This window comes from Mauremys mutica, chromosome 3 (assembly GCF_020497125.1).
Source record: "Mauremys mutica isolate MM-2020 ecotype Southern chromosome 3, ASM2049712v1, whole genome shotgun sequence".
Taxonomy (NCBI): domain Eukaryota; kingdom Metazoa; phylum Chordata; order Testudines; family Geoemydidae; genus Mauremys; species Mauremys mutica.
Genome location: NC_059074.1, coordinates 85,794,609 through 85,806,650, shown reverse-complemented (window position 1 = coordinate 85,806,650; position 12,042 = coordinate 85,794,609). Strand labels below are relative to the sequence as shown.

Genomic DNA, 12,042 nt, shown 5'->3' with positions numbered 1-12,042 from the left:
AGGGACATGTGAATCTTTAGTGCATCCGGCACGTAAATATCTTGCAATGCTGGTTACAACAGTGCCATTCGAATGTCTGTTCTCGCTTTCAGGTAACATTGTAAACAAGAAGCAGGCAGCATTATCTGCTGCATATGTAAATAAACTTGTTTGTCTGAGCGACTGGCTGAACAAGAAGCAGGACTTAGTGGACTTGTAGTCTCTAAAGTTTTACCTTGTTTTATTTTGTACATAATTCTACATTTGTAATTTCAACTTTCATGATAAAGAGATTGCACTACAGTACTTGTATTAGGTGAATTGAAAATTACTATTTCTTTTGTTTTTTACAGTACAAATATTTGTAATAAAAAATAAATATAAAGAGAGCACTGTTTACTTTGTATTCTGTGTTGTAATTGAAATCAATATATTTGAAAATGTAGAAAACATCCAAAAATATTTAAATAAATGGCATTCTATTATTGTTTAATAGCATGATTAATTGCACAATTAATTGCGATTTTTTAAATTGCATGATTAATCACGATTAATTTTTTTAATAGCTTGACAGCCCTAAATATTAGTAATTATTGTCCCCAATTCAGCAAAGTATGTAAGCATATACCTGATTTTAAGCATGAGAATAGTCTTAAGGAATAGCTTATGCAAGGGAAATGAAACATGAAATGTAACTGCAATTGTCTATTCAGACTTAAGTACATTCAGTCAAAATCATTCTTGTAACTGTTTAAATCAATGGAGTTAAAACAGGATTGAATTTAACATAGTGATATTTCAAGTACTATGAGGTGAATTTTCATCAATAAAATGCTTGTTATAAAGTTTTAAATTCTGGTATCCAGTCACAGAATTTAAAATGATTTGGAAAAATCAGATAATTTAGTATAAATCAATAATGTAACATTATGTTTATTAAATGTAAAGAACAGTTAATGCAAAATTAAGATAGAGATTCATTACACAAACCACAGGAAATTCAGTCTTTATAGTTCATAGCATAATTGAAATCCTTTGGATCTATGTAATATTTTGTATCGTATGTTAACCTTACTAAAATCTAATTTGTGATTATGAAAAAACTAATATGATAGTCCATCAATAGCTATTAGCTAAAATGGTCAAGGATACAATCCCATGCGCCAGATGTCCCTAAACCTCCAACTGCCAGAAGTGTCTGGCACTGGCCACTGTCAGAGATGGGGTAGATGGACCATTGGCCTGACATGGAATGTCTGTTCTTATGTTAATGATTGTCCAGAAAGTTATTTGGTCCAAATAAGTAGGATAATAGAATTTTGCAAGGCTTTTTCATATGGTGTTAAGTTGGTCTTAATATATTGTATATGTACAATGTGGGTTACAATTGCTGTGGGAACCATATATTGAAACTTTTAGATTTTAATCATTTGTATTTGAACTATGTTATCTTATCATAGTTTCTTCCTTTAATTTCCTAGTTTTGATTTTTAGATAACATTTTATTGCATTATATAGTCAAATACACTGAACCCCTTTACCAAATGCAGATGATATTCAGATAAATTAATTGCATATGTTTGTAATTATTCAAAGGAAGATGTGTTTGTTTTAATGTACAGCTCTTTGAAGAAAATACATGTCTGCAGATAGATGCTGCATCACAAAGGTTGCTTTGTTAAAAAGTTAGAGTACTGTATTACGCATGCACAGTTTATAATTTTCAAACATTTATGACTTGTTTGTTAATATGGCAAAGGACCACAGGGGAGATTTTCAAAGTCACAAATAACATTTAGTTATCCAACTGTCCTTGGGCCATTGAGGTCAATGCAAAGCTTTCCATGGACTTCTGAGGGCCTTGGATCAGTCCCCAGAACTATTGCTATGTGCTCTGATACTTCCGTAGAGATTTTTATAATTGGACAGTTAAAGCTCCTCTGTGCTTATTTTCAGATACTGAATTATTATTAGGGCAGACCAGTTTTGTTAAGGACATTTGTTAAAATGTAGACGTTTGCAGCATTTATAATGTTAATAAAATCAAATATATTGTTGAACTTTTAATTATTTATTGTGATTTTAATTGATAAACCCAATAAGATGGTGTAACTTTTCAACGTTTCAATTTGTTTTTAACTTTAGAGTATGTGAGCTTTTACAAGGTGGAGCCATAATGAATAAATTTTACCAGCCTCATGAAGCCCATATTCCCTACCTCCTGCAACTGTTTATAGACTACAACCTGTATGGAATGAATTTAATAAACCTGGCTGCTGTCAAATTCAGAAAGGCAAAGAGAAGAAGTAAGGTGTTTATTTCTCAAGGCTAAATTATAAATAATTGTCTTGTAGGTTCAAACCACTACTTCCAAATGGAATAACATTAGGTTTCCAATTTTGCCATTGTTTGCTCTGTCTTAAATACAGTTGTGTATTATCTGTGTACTGTATATTGTTCATTTATAGCTTTGCCTTCTTCATCAAAATTCACTTTGATCTTTCTCTCATTGTTCTAATTTGTGCATGTTTTCTGGACTTAAAGAGCAAAATAGAGTGGGGAAAGGGCCACCTAGAGACGTGAGCTTTTTGCGTAACTATCAAGGCATATGCTACCTATGACAGATGTGGATTTGAATGTCAAGTCACAAAAGTTAGGCACCTGTTTTCCAGTCCAAAATTATAAGGGAAGTTTTTTCAGCTTGTACCACAGTTTTTCTTTAGTTGAAGAATTCATGTAGAGGTTAATTGATTGATTGCATTGTTTAAATACTTTTGGTGTTCATTCTTTGTTGTTCCCTAGTTCCTTTGTGGTTTGTTCTTTATTGTAATGGCACATTCATAAAGTTATAGCTAGGTTTTGTTATTCTCCTCTGACAACATTTTTAAGGAAAGTGCTTTTAATTAATTATACCACTGCTGTTTTCTCCAGGTTGAAATTTGAAATGCATACGTCTGAGAAAGGGAGACATTTTTAACTCTCCTTTTGAAAGATCAGTTTGGCATGTTGTACTTTTGGGTAACATCAAATTCCTATGACATAAAAGTATAATTTGCAAATGATTAATCCATAATGTGTTAAATGCTTTTAGTATTTTGATGAGTCGGGAGAAAGGGAGAGACAAAATGACTGAGATTTAGAAAATAACTACTGTCCATTTGCAGTTCATTACTTAAACAAAAATGTAGAGTTGTGTATTTATCTGTCAGAGCTACAAAATAATGAGAGTTTAAAGGAATTGTTACAAATTATTTGCATCAGAAATGGTAAATAGTAATCTATATGATTTTAAATTGTCGTTCCCTTTTTATTTTTACACACACTCTCTCTCTCTCTCTCTCTCTCTCTCTCTCTCTCTCTCTCTCTCAAATCAAGACATTTTAAATCACCAAGTGGAAAGTGTTGATTTAAATCAACTTTTTCTTTTTACTTCAGTTAGGATGGTAACTGGAATTTAATTAAACACACAAAACAGTATATAAATTTTTTTTATTAAACAAAACAAGCCTTTAATATAGTACATGACATCTTGTGCCATATTTATGAAGCTTGATGTTAAAAGTTCGATATTTTCCCTGATTCTTTCTGTATATTGAAAAGCAGCCTTTAACTCAAAAGTTTTAGATAGAGGCCCATGGATTCAGCATATATATTTTTTATTTAAATGTTTTAAGAGATTATCATGAGTTTAGGCCTAAACATATTTGAATTAAATTTGGATTTCATTTTAAATTAGTTTATTTTAAAAAATTAAAAAATATAGTTTAAACAACAAAATAAAAAAAATTGATTTAAATAAAAAAATCTGACTTAAAAAAAAATCATCACTTTTTATCCACCCTGAGACAGACAAACACACCTGTTATGAAGCCCCTTATAGCCATTTATTTTAAATGTATCTAAAAAGCTCTTGGAACCCTTAACCTTTCCACGTTCAGGAATAATTCCACCCTCTTGCTGTTCTATATGTCTGGAGCAGTGGGAGGTCAGAGGACTGCAGCTCAGCTAAGGAGAAAAGATCTTCAAGGGGAATAATCTAAGGGGCCCTACATCCAGTCATTGGGAGGAATAGGGGGGAAGCAGGATCAGGTACTTGCATTCTCCCCAAGATACCAAAAGAGCCTCACAGAGGCAGGCAAATAAGGTGTAAGGCAGTGTTCCCTCTAATTTTTTAAGTCCGTGTGCATAATTCATTTTGTTATGTGCACCAATATAGAAGTGATGTGTGGCGGGGTGGGGCTGAGGGGTTCGGAGTGTGGGAGGGGGCTCAGGGCTGGGGAAGAGGTTGGGGTGCGGTGGGGTGAGGGCTCTGGCTGGGGGGTGGGTGTGAGCTTGGATGGGGCCAGGGATGAGGTGTTTGGGGTACGGAAGGGGATTCAGGGCTGGGGCAGAGGGATGGGGTGCAGGGGGTGAGGGTTCTGGCTGGGATGGGGCCAGGGGTGAGGGGCTCAGGGCTGGGGCAGGGGGTTGGGATGCGGGCAGTAACCCCACTACATTTTCCAATATTAAATCAACATGCTGTTCTCCTTCAGGTTCATCATTTTTAAATGACAAAATCATGACTGTAGTCTCCTCTTGAGGTAGCCTGGATGTACAACAGAGGCTCAGAATCCCATCAATTTTACACTGAGCAGGCTCTCCTGCATCATGTGGGAAACTAATGAACAGCCTTCAGTGTGGCATTTTAAGCCTACGTCTGATGGGAAGGGAGGAAAGAAGCTAAGAAAAAGACAAAACAGTTGCTGAGATAGAACTGCCAATGACAGAAAAGATGGAGTCAAGGGGAAACACTGAGAAACTTCTGCAGAACAAGGGAAATAGAAATAGAGAGAGACTGGTGGAAGTGGAACAAATGGTACCTAGGAGTTGGGGGCTCCATTTGTGGGGTGGGCTCTAGGATGGGGATGAGGGGTTTATGGTGTAGGCTGCCCTGGGGCTGCAGGGGGGAGAGAGGACTCTCCCCAGTCCCCTCTCTTGGGGGCAGGTGACAGGCACCTCTCCCCAGCAGCTCCGGCTGGACTGGACTGGGGGAGTGGCACCTCTCCCCGGCCATGGCAGCTCTGGTGGGGCTGGGCCGGGGGAGGGGCACCTCTCCATGGCCGCGGCAGCTCTGACAGGACTGGCTGGGCTGGGCTGGGGGAGGGGCACCTCTCCCCACCTGTGCTGCCCTTGGTAGCCTGCTCCACGGCTGCGCAGCTTACAGGGAACTTAGGTGTAGGGAACACTCTCTTCTGTCCTCCCTTCAGGGTCTACTTGTCTAAATGTGGGGAGAGGAAAACAACATTCAGATGTCACACTTGGCTTGTAGGTGGGTTAAAGAGTTGTGGCAAGTTTCATTACCTGTGGAAACAAGTCTTCAGGGCTCTAATCTCTTTCTCTGCCTCTTGCTTCAGACAGGCTCTGCCTAGCCTCTCAGTTCCTTGTCAGGTCTGCTATTTTTAGTCTATCACCTGGAAGGGTGAACAAAAAACAACTGTGTCAGGCTAGCCCCTTAATTTCTCTCCCACCTTTAAGTTTGAGAGATCTAGTTCCTGAATGGAGGAGAGGTTGGAAGGGGAGAGTGGGGGTAGCCAAATGAAGCACATGCCCGTTTCTTCTTCCCTTGTGGGCAGTACCACAGATTGTCCTGGCAGGGAGTAGCAAATCCAATATCAGTCCTGTACCTAACTGTGTTTGTGGGAATCAAACCAAGATGGCTGATTTAAACAGGCAGTCCTGCTACTCAGACAGCTGTACCATTTTGGAAGTGTGATTGCTAAATAGGCAGATCCATGGTGAGGAGCAATGTGGTATTCTCAGACCTTGCCTGCATATGTCTGGAGGAAGCAGGTATGTCTGTTCCCTCCTTCTCACTGGGGTATATTAGTGAGGGAGACGGTGCCCCCTGCCATACCTGCTGAAGACCCGGAGTCTTCAGGAGTTGAGTTTCCTCTTTTGCTATGAACCCTAGGGGTTCTCGGACATTGTTGTAAGGCAGAGGTGGGCAAACTATGGCCCAGGGGCCAAATCAGGCCCTCAAGTTCCTGCTGGGGAGCAGGGTCCAGGAGCTCCACTCCACGTATGCTCCCGGAAGCAGCAGCATGTCCCCCTTCCAGCTCCTACATGTGGGGCAGCCAGAGGGCTCCGCACACTGCCCCTGCCCCAAGCAACCACGGGCAATGGGAGTTGCAGGGGCGGAGCCTGCAGATGGGGCAGTGCACAGCAGATCCGCCTGGCCGTGCCTCCATGTAGGAGCCAGAGGGGGGACATGCCACTGCTTCCGGGAGCTGCTTGAGGTAAGTGCCGCACAGAGCCTGCACCTCTGACTCCCTCCAGCGCCCCAACCCCCTACCCCCTCCCTAAGCCCCATTCTGCCCTCCGAACCCCTCGGTCCTGCCCTCCTGCACCCCAGAGCCTGCATCCCCAGCCAGAGCCCTCCACCCTCACCCCAACCTCCTGGCCCCATCCCAAGAGCCCGCATGGCCAGCTAGAGCCCTCACCCCCTCGTGCACCCCAACCCCCAATTTCGTGAGCATTCATGGCCTGCCATACAATTTCCTTACCCAGATGTGGCCCTCGGGCCAAAAAGTTTGCCCACCTCTGCTGTAGGGGCTAGACTTTATTCCAGGAGTGGAAAGAGGACTATAGGGATGCCCCTAAATCTTCACAAATAACTTCTTTAAAAGACTCAGATTGGGTTATTACTGAAAGTGACCCTTACTTTTTTCATTTATTTGCAAATGGAGGTTGTTTAAAAAAAAAAAAAAAAAAAAAAGTAGGGGCAAGAATGCTTTAAAACCATTATTGTTTCAAGAAAATACATTTTCAAAATAAAATTCTATTTTTCCTAGTATGTGGTCTACAGGTAAAATGTTTATTAAATACTTATTTAGCAGATTCAGTACTATACCTTTAAAACATAAATGCTTACTGAGTCCTATTGTGTGTGTATTTGAAAATGTGTATGAAGCTGTTTCTCTAAATGATGCATGGTGAGTATCAGTGAACATGCAACTAATTTTGGAGAAGAAAAAAAGTATTTACATTCACCTAAGTATATATTTACCCAAGGGACCGGCACTTGTCTCCTGGATCGGTAATAGATCTTTGTCAACAAATATGGAAGATTTTGTTGTTGAAGGCTATAAATTAAATTAAAAAAAAACTGTTGGTGTGTGCCACAAGCCAATAAAAGCTGAGAAAATCCCAAATCCAAGCTGATCTTTAGTGCGGAAGTGGGAGACTTGACTAATCTTTTTAGAGTGTGTTTTTGCTGTTGTCAAAAAGCAAAACTGTTGCTTCTAGTGCCACTGCCTGTGTGCGCTTCATTGTCCTTCCTCTGACGAGTTAAGTTCCAGAAGGAGACCAAGGGGAGGTAGTAAATCTTCAGAGGGCACTTCCCTCAACTTGACCCTGGAGCACAATTCCTTAAACTGAAACCTCTGAGCAAACTAATACAGTCCTTTCTTTATCTGCAGGTCAGACACCATCTGCTTTCACTGCAGATTTCTACTTACTGTTATGGACACCACATCTGGAATACATTGTGTATTCTCTTTCCGTTCAGGGCATAAGACAGATGAAAAGTGCTAAGTAATGTTTAGAGTTTTATCTGGTATCTGATTTCTATTGGGAGCTTGGCTGAGACCTCAGGCATTTGGGAATCTTTAGGGAGGTTAGATCAGAGATGACAAATAATTTCCCTGGAAGCGCACTTAAAAAGCAAAAAAGAAAAGTAGTTTACAGCTTTAATTTTAATGATTTCATCATATGCTGTGAATATTTGTTTTTCTTTTTTAGTGTGTGTCCACATGAATCTATTCATAGGTAGAGAAATTATGAGTAAGGTAAAGGGTAGTATGATTCCTTTTTGAAGCCTATGTTGTAAAGCATTTCTTTCCTTCTTTCAAAGCATTCGTATTGCTAGTGCAAACCTATAACTTTAAAAGGGTAATTAAGTGTGCAAATAAAAATGTAAAGTATTGTAAAACTAACATGCTTCCTTATATGTTTCTGGTTTTAGGTGATACTTTAGGTGGAATTGGATGTTACAAAGATCATTTGCCAGAAAATTCCATTACTGGAACTTTTTTTCGATGGGAAGAGGATGAAATACCAAGGTCAGCATGTCTAAACAACTTTTAAAAAAAAATACACTAATATGTAGAGAAGACAGAAACTTACAGGCAGTTAAATATATTCATCCTGAATGACCTCTGAATTCCAGTGTTTAATTTTAATTATCCCAGTATGCCATTTTTCTTTGTGCAAAGAATGCAAAAATTAGTCATGACATAGGTAATAATTTTGTGTTACTTTAGTTTTGTATGACGAGGACTCATTTAACCATCATCTCTTTTTCAGGATTTTGTTACTTGGTTGTAAAAACTCACTGTAGTATAAAACTTGAAATGCAAATGTAAAATTTAGGTGTCAGTTATTTTTAAAATAAACTTTCCAATTATTGACATTTGATTAAAGATCAAATAAAAAGTTATTTCAGAGAATATTTACCTCTTCATTGATAAATTCACATTTTTGTAATCACCACTTAGCTGCTGTTTCCTAAAGACAGCAGCAACCATTCAGAGCTTTAAAGTCTCTTGCACTCTTCTAGTCTTCCATGAATTTCCCAGTCTTTAGTCAGTTGCTTGTAAAGATGGTTTCAACAGCTTTACAGAAGTGTGTGTGTTTGTGTGTTCTCCAGAAAAGGAAGATGAAAAAGAGAGTGGAAAATACCTTGTACTGCTTAGAGCTATTTAATGTACCACAGCAGGTTCAATCCCTGAGCCACCTTCTAAACTTTTTCACAGGTCTTGTATCTGCTCACATTTTCAGAAAGCTTGAGATCATTCCTTTCCTTTCAATCCTCTTTGAGTGGCTTCTGCATATTCCTACTTGTATGGATCAAGGTACCTGTGATGTGACCTTCCAGAATCTTCTGGTGTGGACTGTGTTGGTGCCACTCATCTCTCCCTCCTCACTGGACGAAGGGTTTTGAGGGTATAAAGGGAGTGACGTCAACCATTCTTCAGTTCCTTCTAATCCTTTATGGTGCAGTGAACTTGAATCATATGTGATGTTCTCAATATTTCTTTTATCATTTTTTATTTCTTTCTGCCCTTTGAGGACTATTTTTATCTATAGTTAGTCCGCTTTTCCGAAGAGAAGAAAGGCGGGTGCCTGTAGCGCCTCAGAGATCATCTGAACCCACAAAAGTGAAAGAGCCACTTCATATTCCTGTTGATGTATGAGCCTCTTTAGGTTTGGTTGACTAAGACTGGCCATCTGTAAATCCAGCATCCGCTTTGGAGATCCACTCACTATAGCATCTAGTTGCCTGGTTTAAGTAGCACCACAGTCACTGGATTAGTCCTGGCTGACCAAGTTCAGTGCCAGGGATCCATCACTCCTTGACTTTGGAGAACCACTTGCTACAGTGCAAGTGTGGTACTAGGGGTCTAGCATTGTCAACTATTCAGATCTATTAAATGCACACATTCAAGAATTGAGAGCTTTTACAAAAATTCTCTGCCAATTCAGCTTATTCCTTATGCATCCATCCTTATGCATTTTAATCAGATCACAGGACAAATCATTGGCCATTGTCCTTGTGACAGATGCGATGGACACATGGAATATTTAAAGACTATTATATCAACTTTATAAATGTTTATACATATCTTTATTTAGTGATTGTATTCCTGACTAAAGAGGGGAGCTAAAAGTTTTCCTGCAGGAACTAAAAACACTGAGCGGATAATTAATGTACATCCCTAATGCAGGTAACAATTCTGTGGAAATGTCACTCCTGCCCTCCCCTTACAACTTCTGTCCTGGGAAATAGCATATACTGGTTTGACTTGGTTCAATAGGCCTGCATACAAAGCACTGTAAACTGTATAAAGAGACTGCTCTTCTCAGGAAGTGGGTCACTAGTCCTCAATCCAAGAACTGACATTAGACTTGTGACCAAGAGAGGCAGACCATGTGGAGTATGTAAAGTACTTTAAATCCTAGCAGTCTCCATATGGAAGACGGATGACTGCCCGGTAAGCTACACTTGCATAAGCCGTTTATTGTTTTTTAAGATGTGTTATCTCTGTAATGCTTTTAGTCTGCAATAATAATACTTTGCTTTATAAAAGTTGGCTGGTCACTGGCTAACTCTGTCATTTCCCCTGAGAGAACAGAAATGCAGGTTCAGAAATAAAAGTCCTGTACTAAAGTCAGACCTGCTGAGATAATCGCAGTGAATTGCAGGAGTCTGCAGCCTAAGTCCCTGATCTGAAGAGAGAGGATTGTGGGATCTTGCCTGGAGAAAGTTGACTGTTAGAGGCCTGAGAAGGTACCTAAGTGGAGTACCTTCAAGAAGGCTACAAAGGGATCAGAGATTCAGTAACCCTGGGAACTGGCAGTCCTGATCAGCAGTTGGTGATAGGGAAAGCAAGACCTCTGGAAGAAATAAGCGGAATTGACTGGAAGGGCATCTCAAAGCCCTGCAAGTTTTCTGTGTCACAGGAAAACAAAATACAGTAGTTACTGATCTCAGTCATCAGTCAGTCTATCCAAGGAATGTGGCATGTAAAACACGAGAGTTCAGATTTTAGAAGCTGGCCACAAGTGCCAAAAATAGTGAATCTTCTACTCCAGATGTAGTTTTTCAAGAGTATTCCTCATTCTGGTGGAACAGATTTTAGGTGCACAAGTTTTCTTTCTTCCTTTTTAAAGCAGAAATTTTTAAAGAAAAATAAAAACGACAGAGCTTTGCTGTAATAATGCCTCCAAACTGGCAACGGAGGTCATGATATGTGAACCCAATACAGGTGTTACAGGTCTTGCTATTCCCTTATTTGCAGATCTACCTTGTCAGGGGGCATATCTTCACCTAGAAAAAGATTTGTGCTTTCTGCTTAGTAAAGCCAGCCATACGGATTTTTTTAGTGTAGATGATTGAATCTGAGGGTTTTCATCTGGCCAAGAACTAAACATGACAATGGTCTGAGGTCAATGGCTTGCTATTTTTAAGTCCTGCACCAATTTCAAAATATCACTGCTGGTGGAAGGAACTAGTAACCATGTTAACTTCTGATATTTCACTAACCACTACAGATAAATGAATACTATATACCCGTCTTTCTCCTCCTTTACAGATTGGTGGCCCCTTATACAAAGTCAAAAATTTTCACAATCCCCTGACTTTTTCTATAATAGCAAAAGTAAAAAATGATTCAGTAAGTCTATATAATACAATTACTCCTACAGCTACTAAATTTGACCTCACAAACTTTGAAGTTTTGGTTGTCCAGAAGTTATTCTCAAAACTTTATTTCTTTTGCTTTAGAGCTGTAAAAATTTGTTCAAAGTCTCACAGGACTCCTTGTTGCCCTTGCTGACTCTTTACCCACTCTCCCTTGACCCCCTTTTCAGGAGTTGGCTACCCATGGTTGAGAAGTAGTGCAATTCACCATTGGAAAAACAAGAGTATTTAGCTTTAGTACCGAGTCTGTGAGATATTAAACAGAAAATCACAATGCTCTGATTTCTATCATACCCTACCTCCACTTTCAATTCTCACCTGACAGTGTATATCTTGAGAATTATTACAGCTTAAACTAAAGCTATATGCCATTTAAAAAATGTAGACACCTAGATTTCAAATGGCTTTATGCAAAAATAATAATAAAAAAGTTTTCTTTCACACTCTATCAGAATAATTTTATTCTAAAGTATTTATATCACTAAAGATACTGAAAAAATATGTATTGAATGTCAGCTATTGAAACTTTTCAGTATTTCAACAAAATTCAAAAAGTTAGTATTTTCTAGAAGTGAGAACTGCAGTAAAAGGACAAAGTCATTTGAGAGGCAGCTAGAGTCCCATGCTGCTGTTGATGCAATAAGCAGTTCCTCATCAGGAGATTCTTCATCAGGAAGTACAAAGACCTATTTATGTAATGTGATAAAGATAGTTTGATATTTTCTCCACTTAACTCAGGTGTGCCTTTGTAGCGTTTCTTGGACTTGGAAAGAGGAATTGTGCATAATAACAGCAGCAATGGACTTGAGAAACCTTTAGACTTT

General features: G+C 39.1%; 1 protein-coding gene across 1 annotated transcript in view; it reads left to right on the top strand.

Annotated features, from left to right (window-relative positions):
* The window catches only part of REV3L (REV3 like, DNA directed polymerase zeta catalytic subunit), a 242,819-nt gene that overhangs the window by 133,720 nt on the left and 97,057 nt on the right, over nucleotides 1-12,042 (top strand). Inside the window, exons 4-5 of the mRNA XM_045010184.1 lie at nucleotides 2,125-2,285; nucleotides 7,982-8,078. Of these exons, the coding sequence (XP_044866119.1) occupies nucleotides 2,125-2,285; nucleotides 7,982-8,078 (258 nt within the window). The remainder of the gene's footprint in view (nucleotides 1-2,124; nucleotides 2,286-7,981; nucleotides 8,079-12,042) is intronic.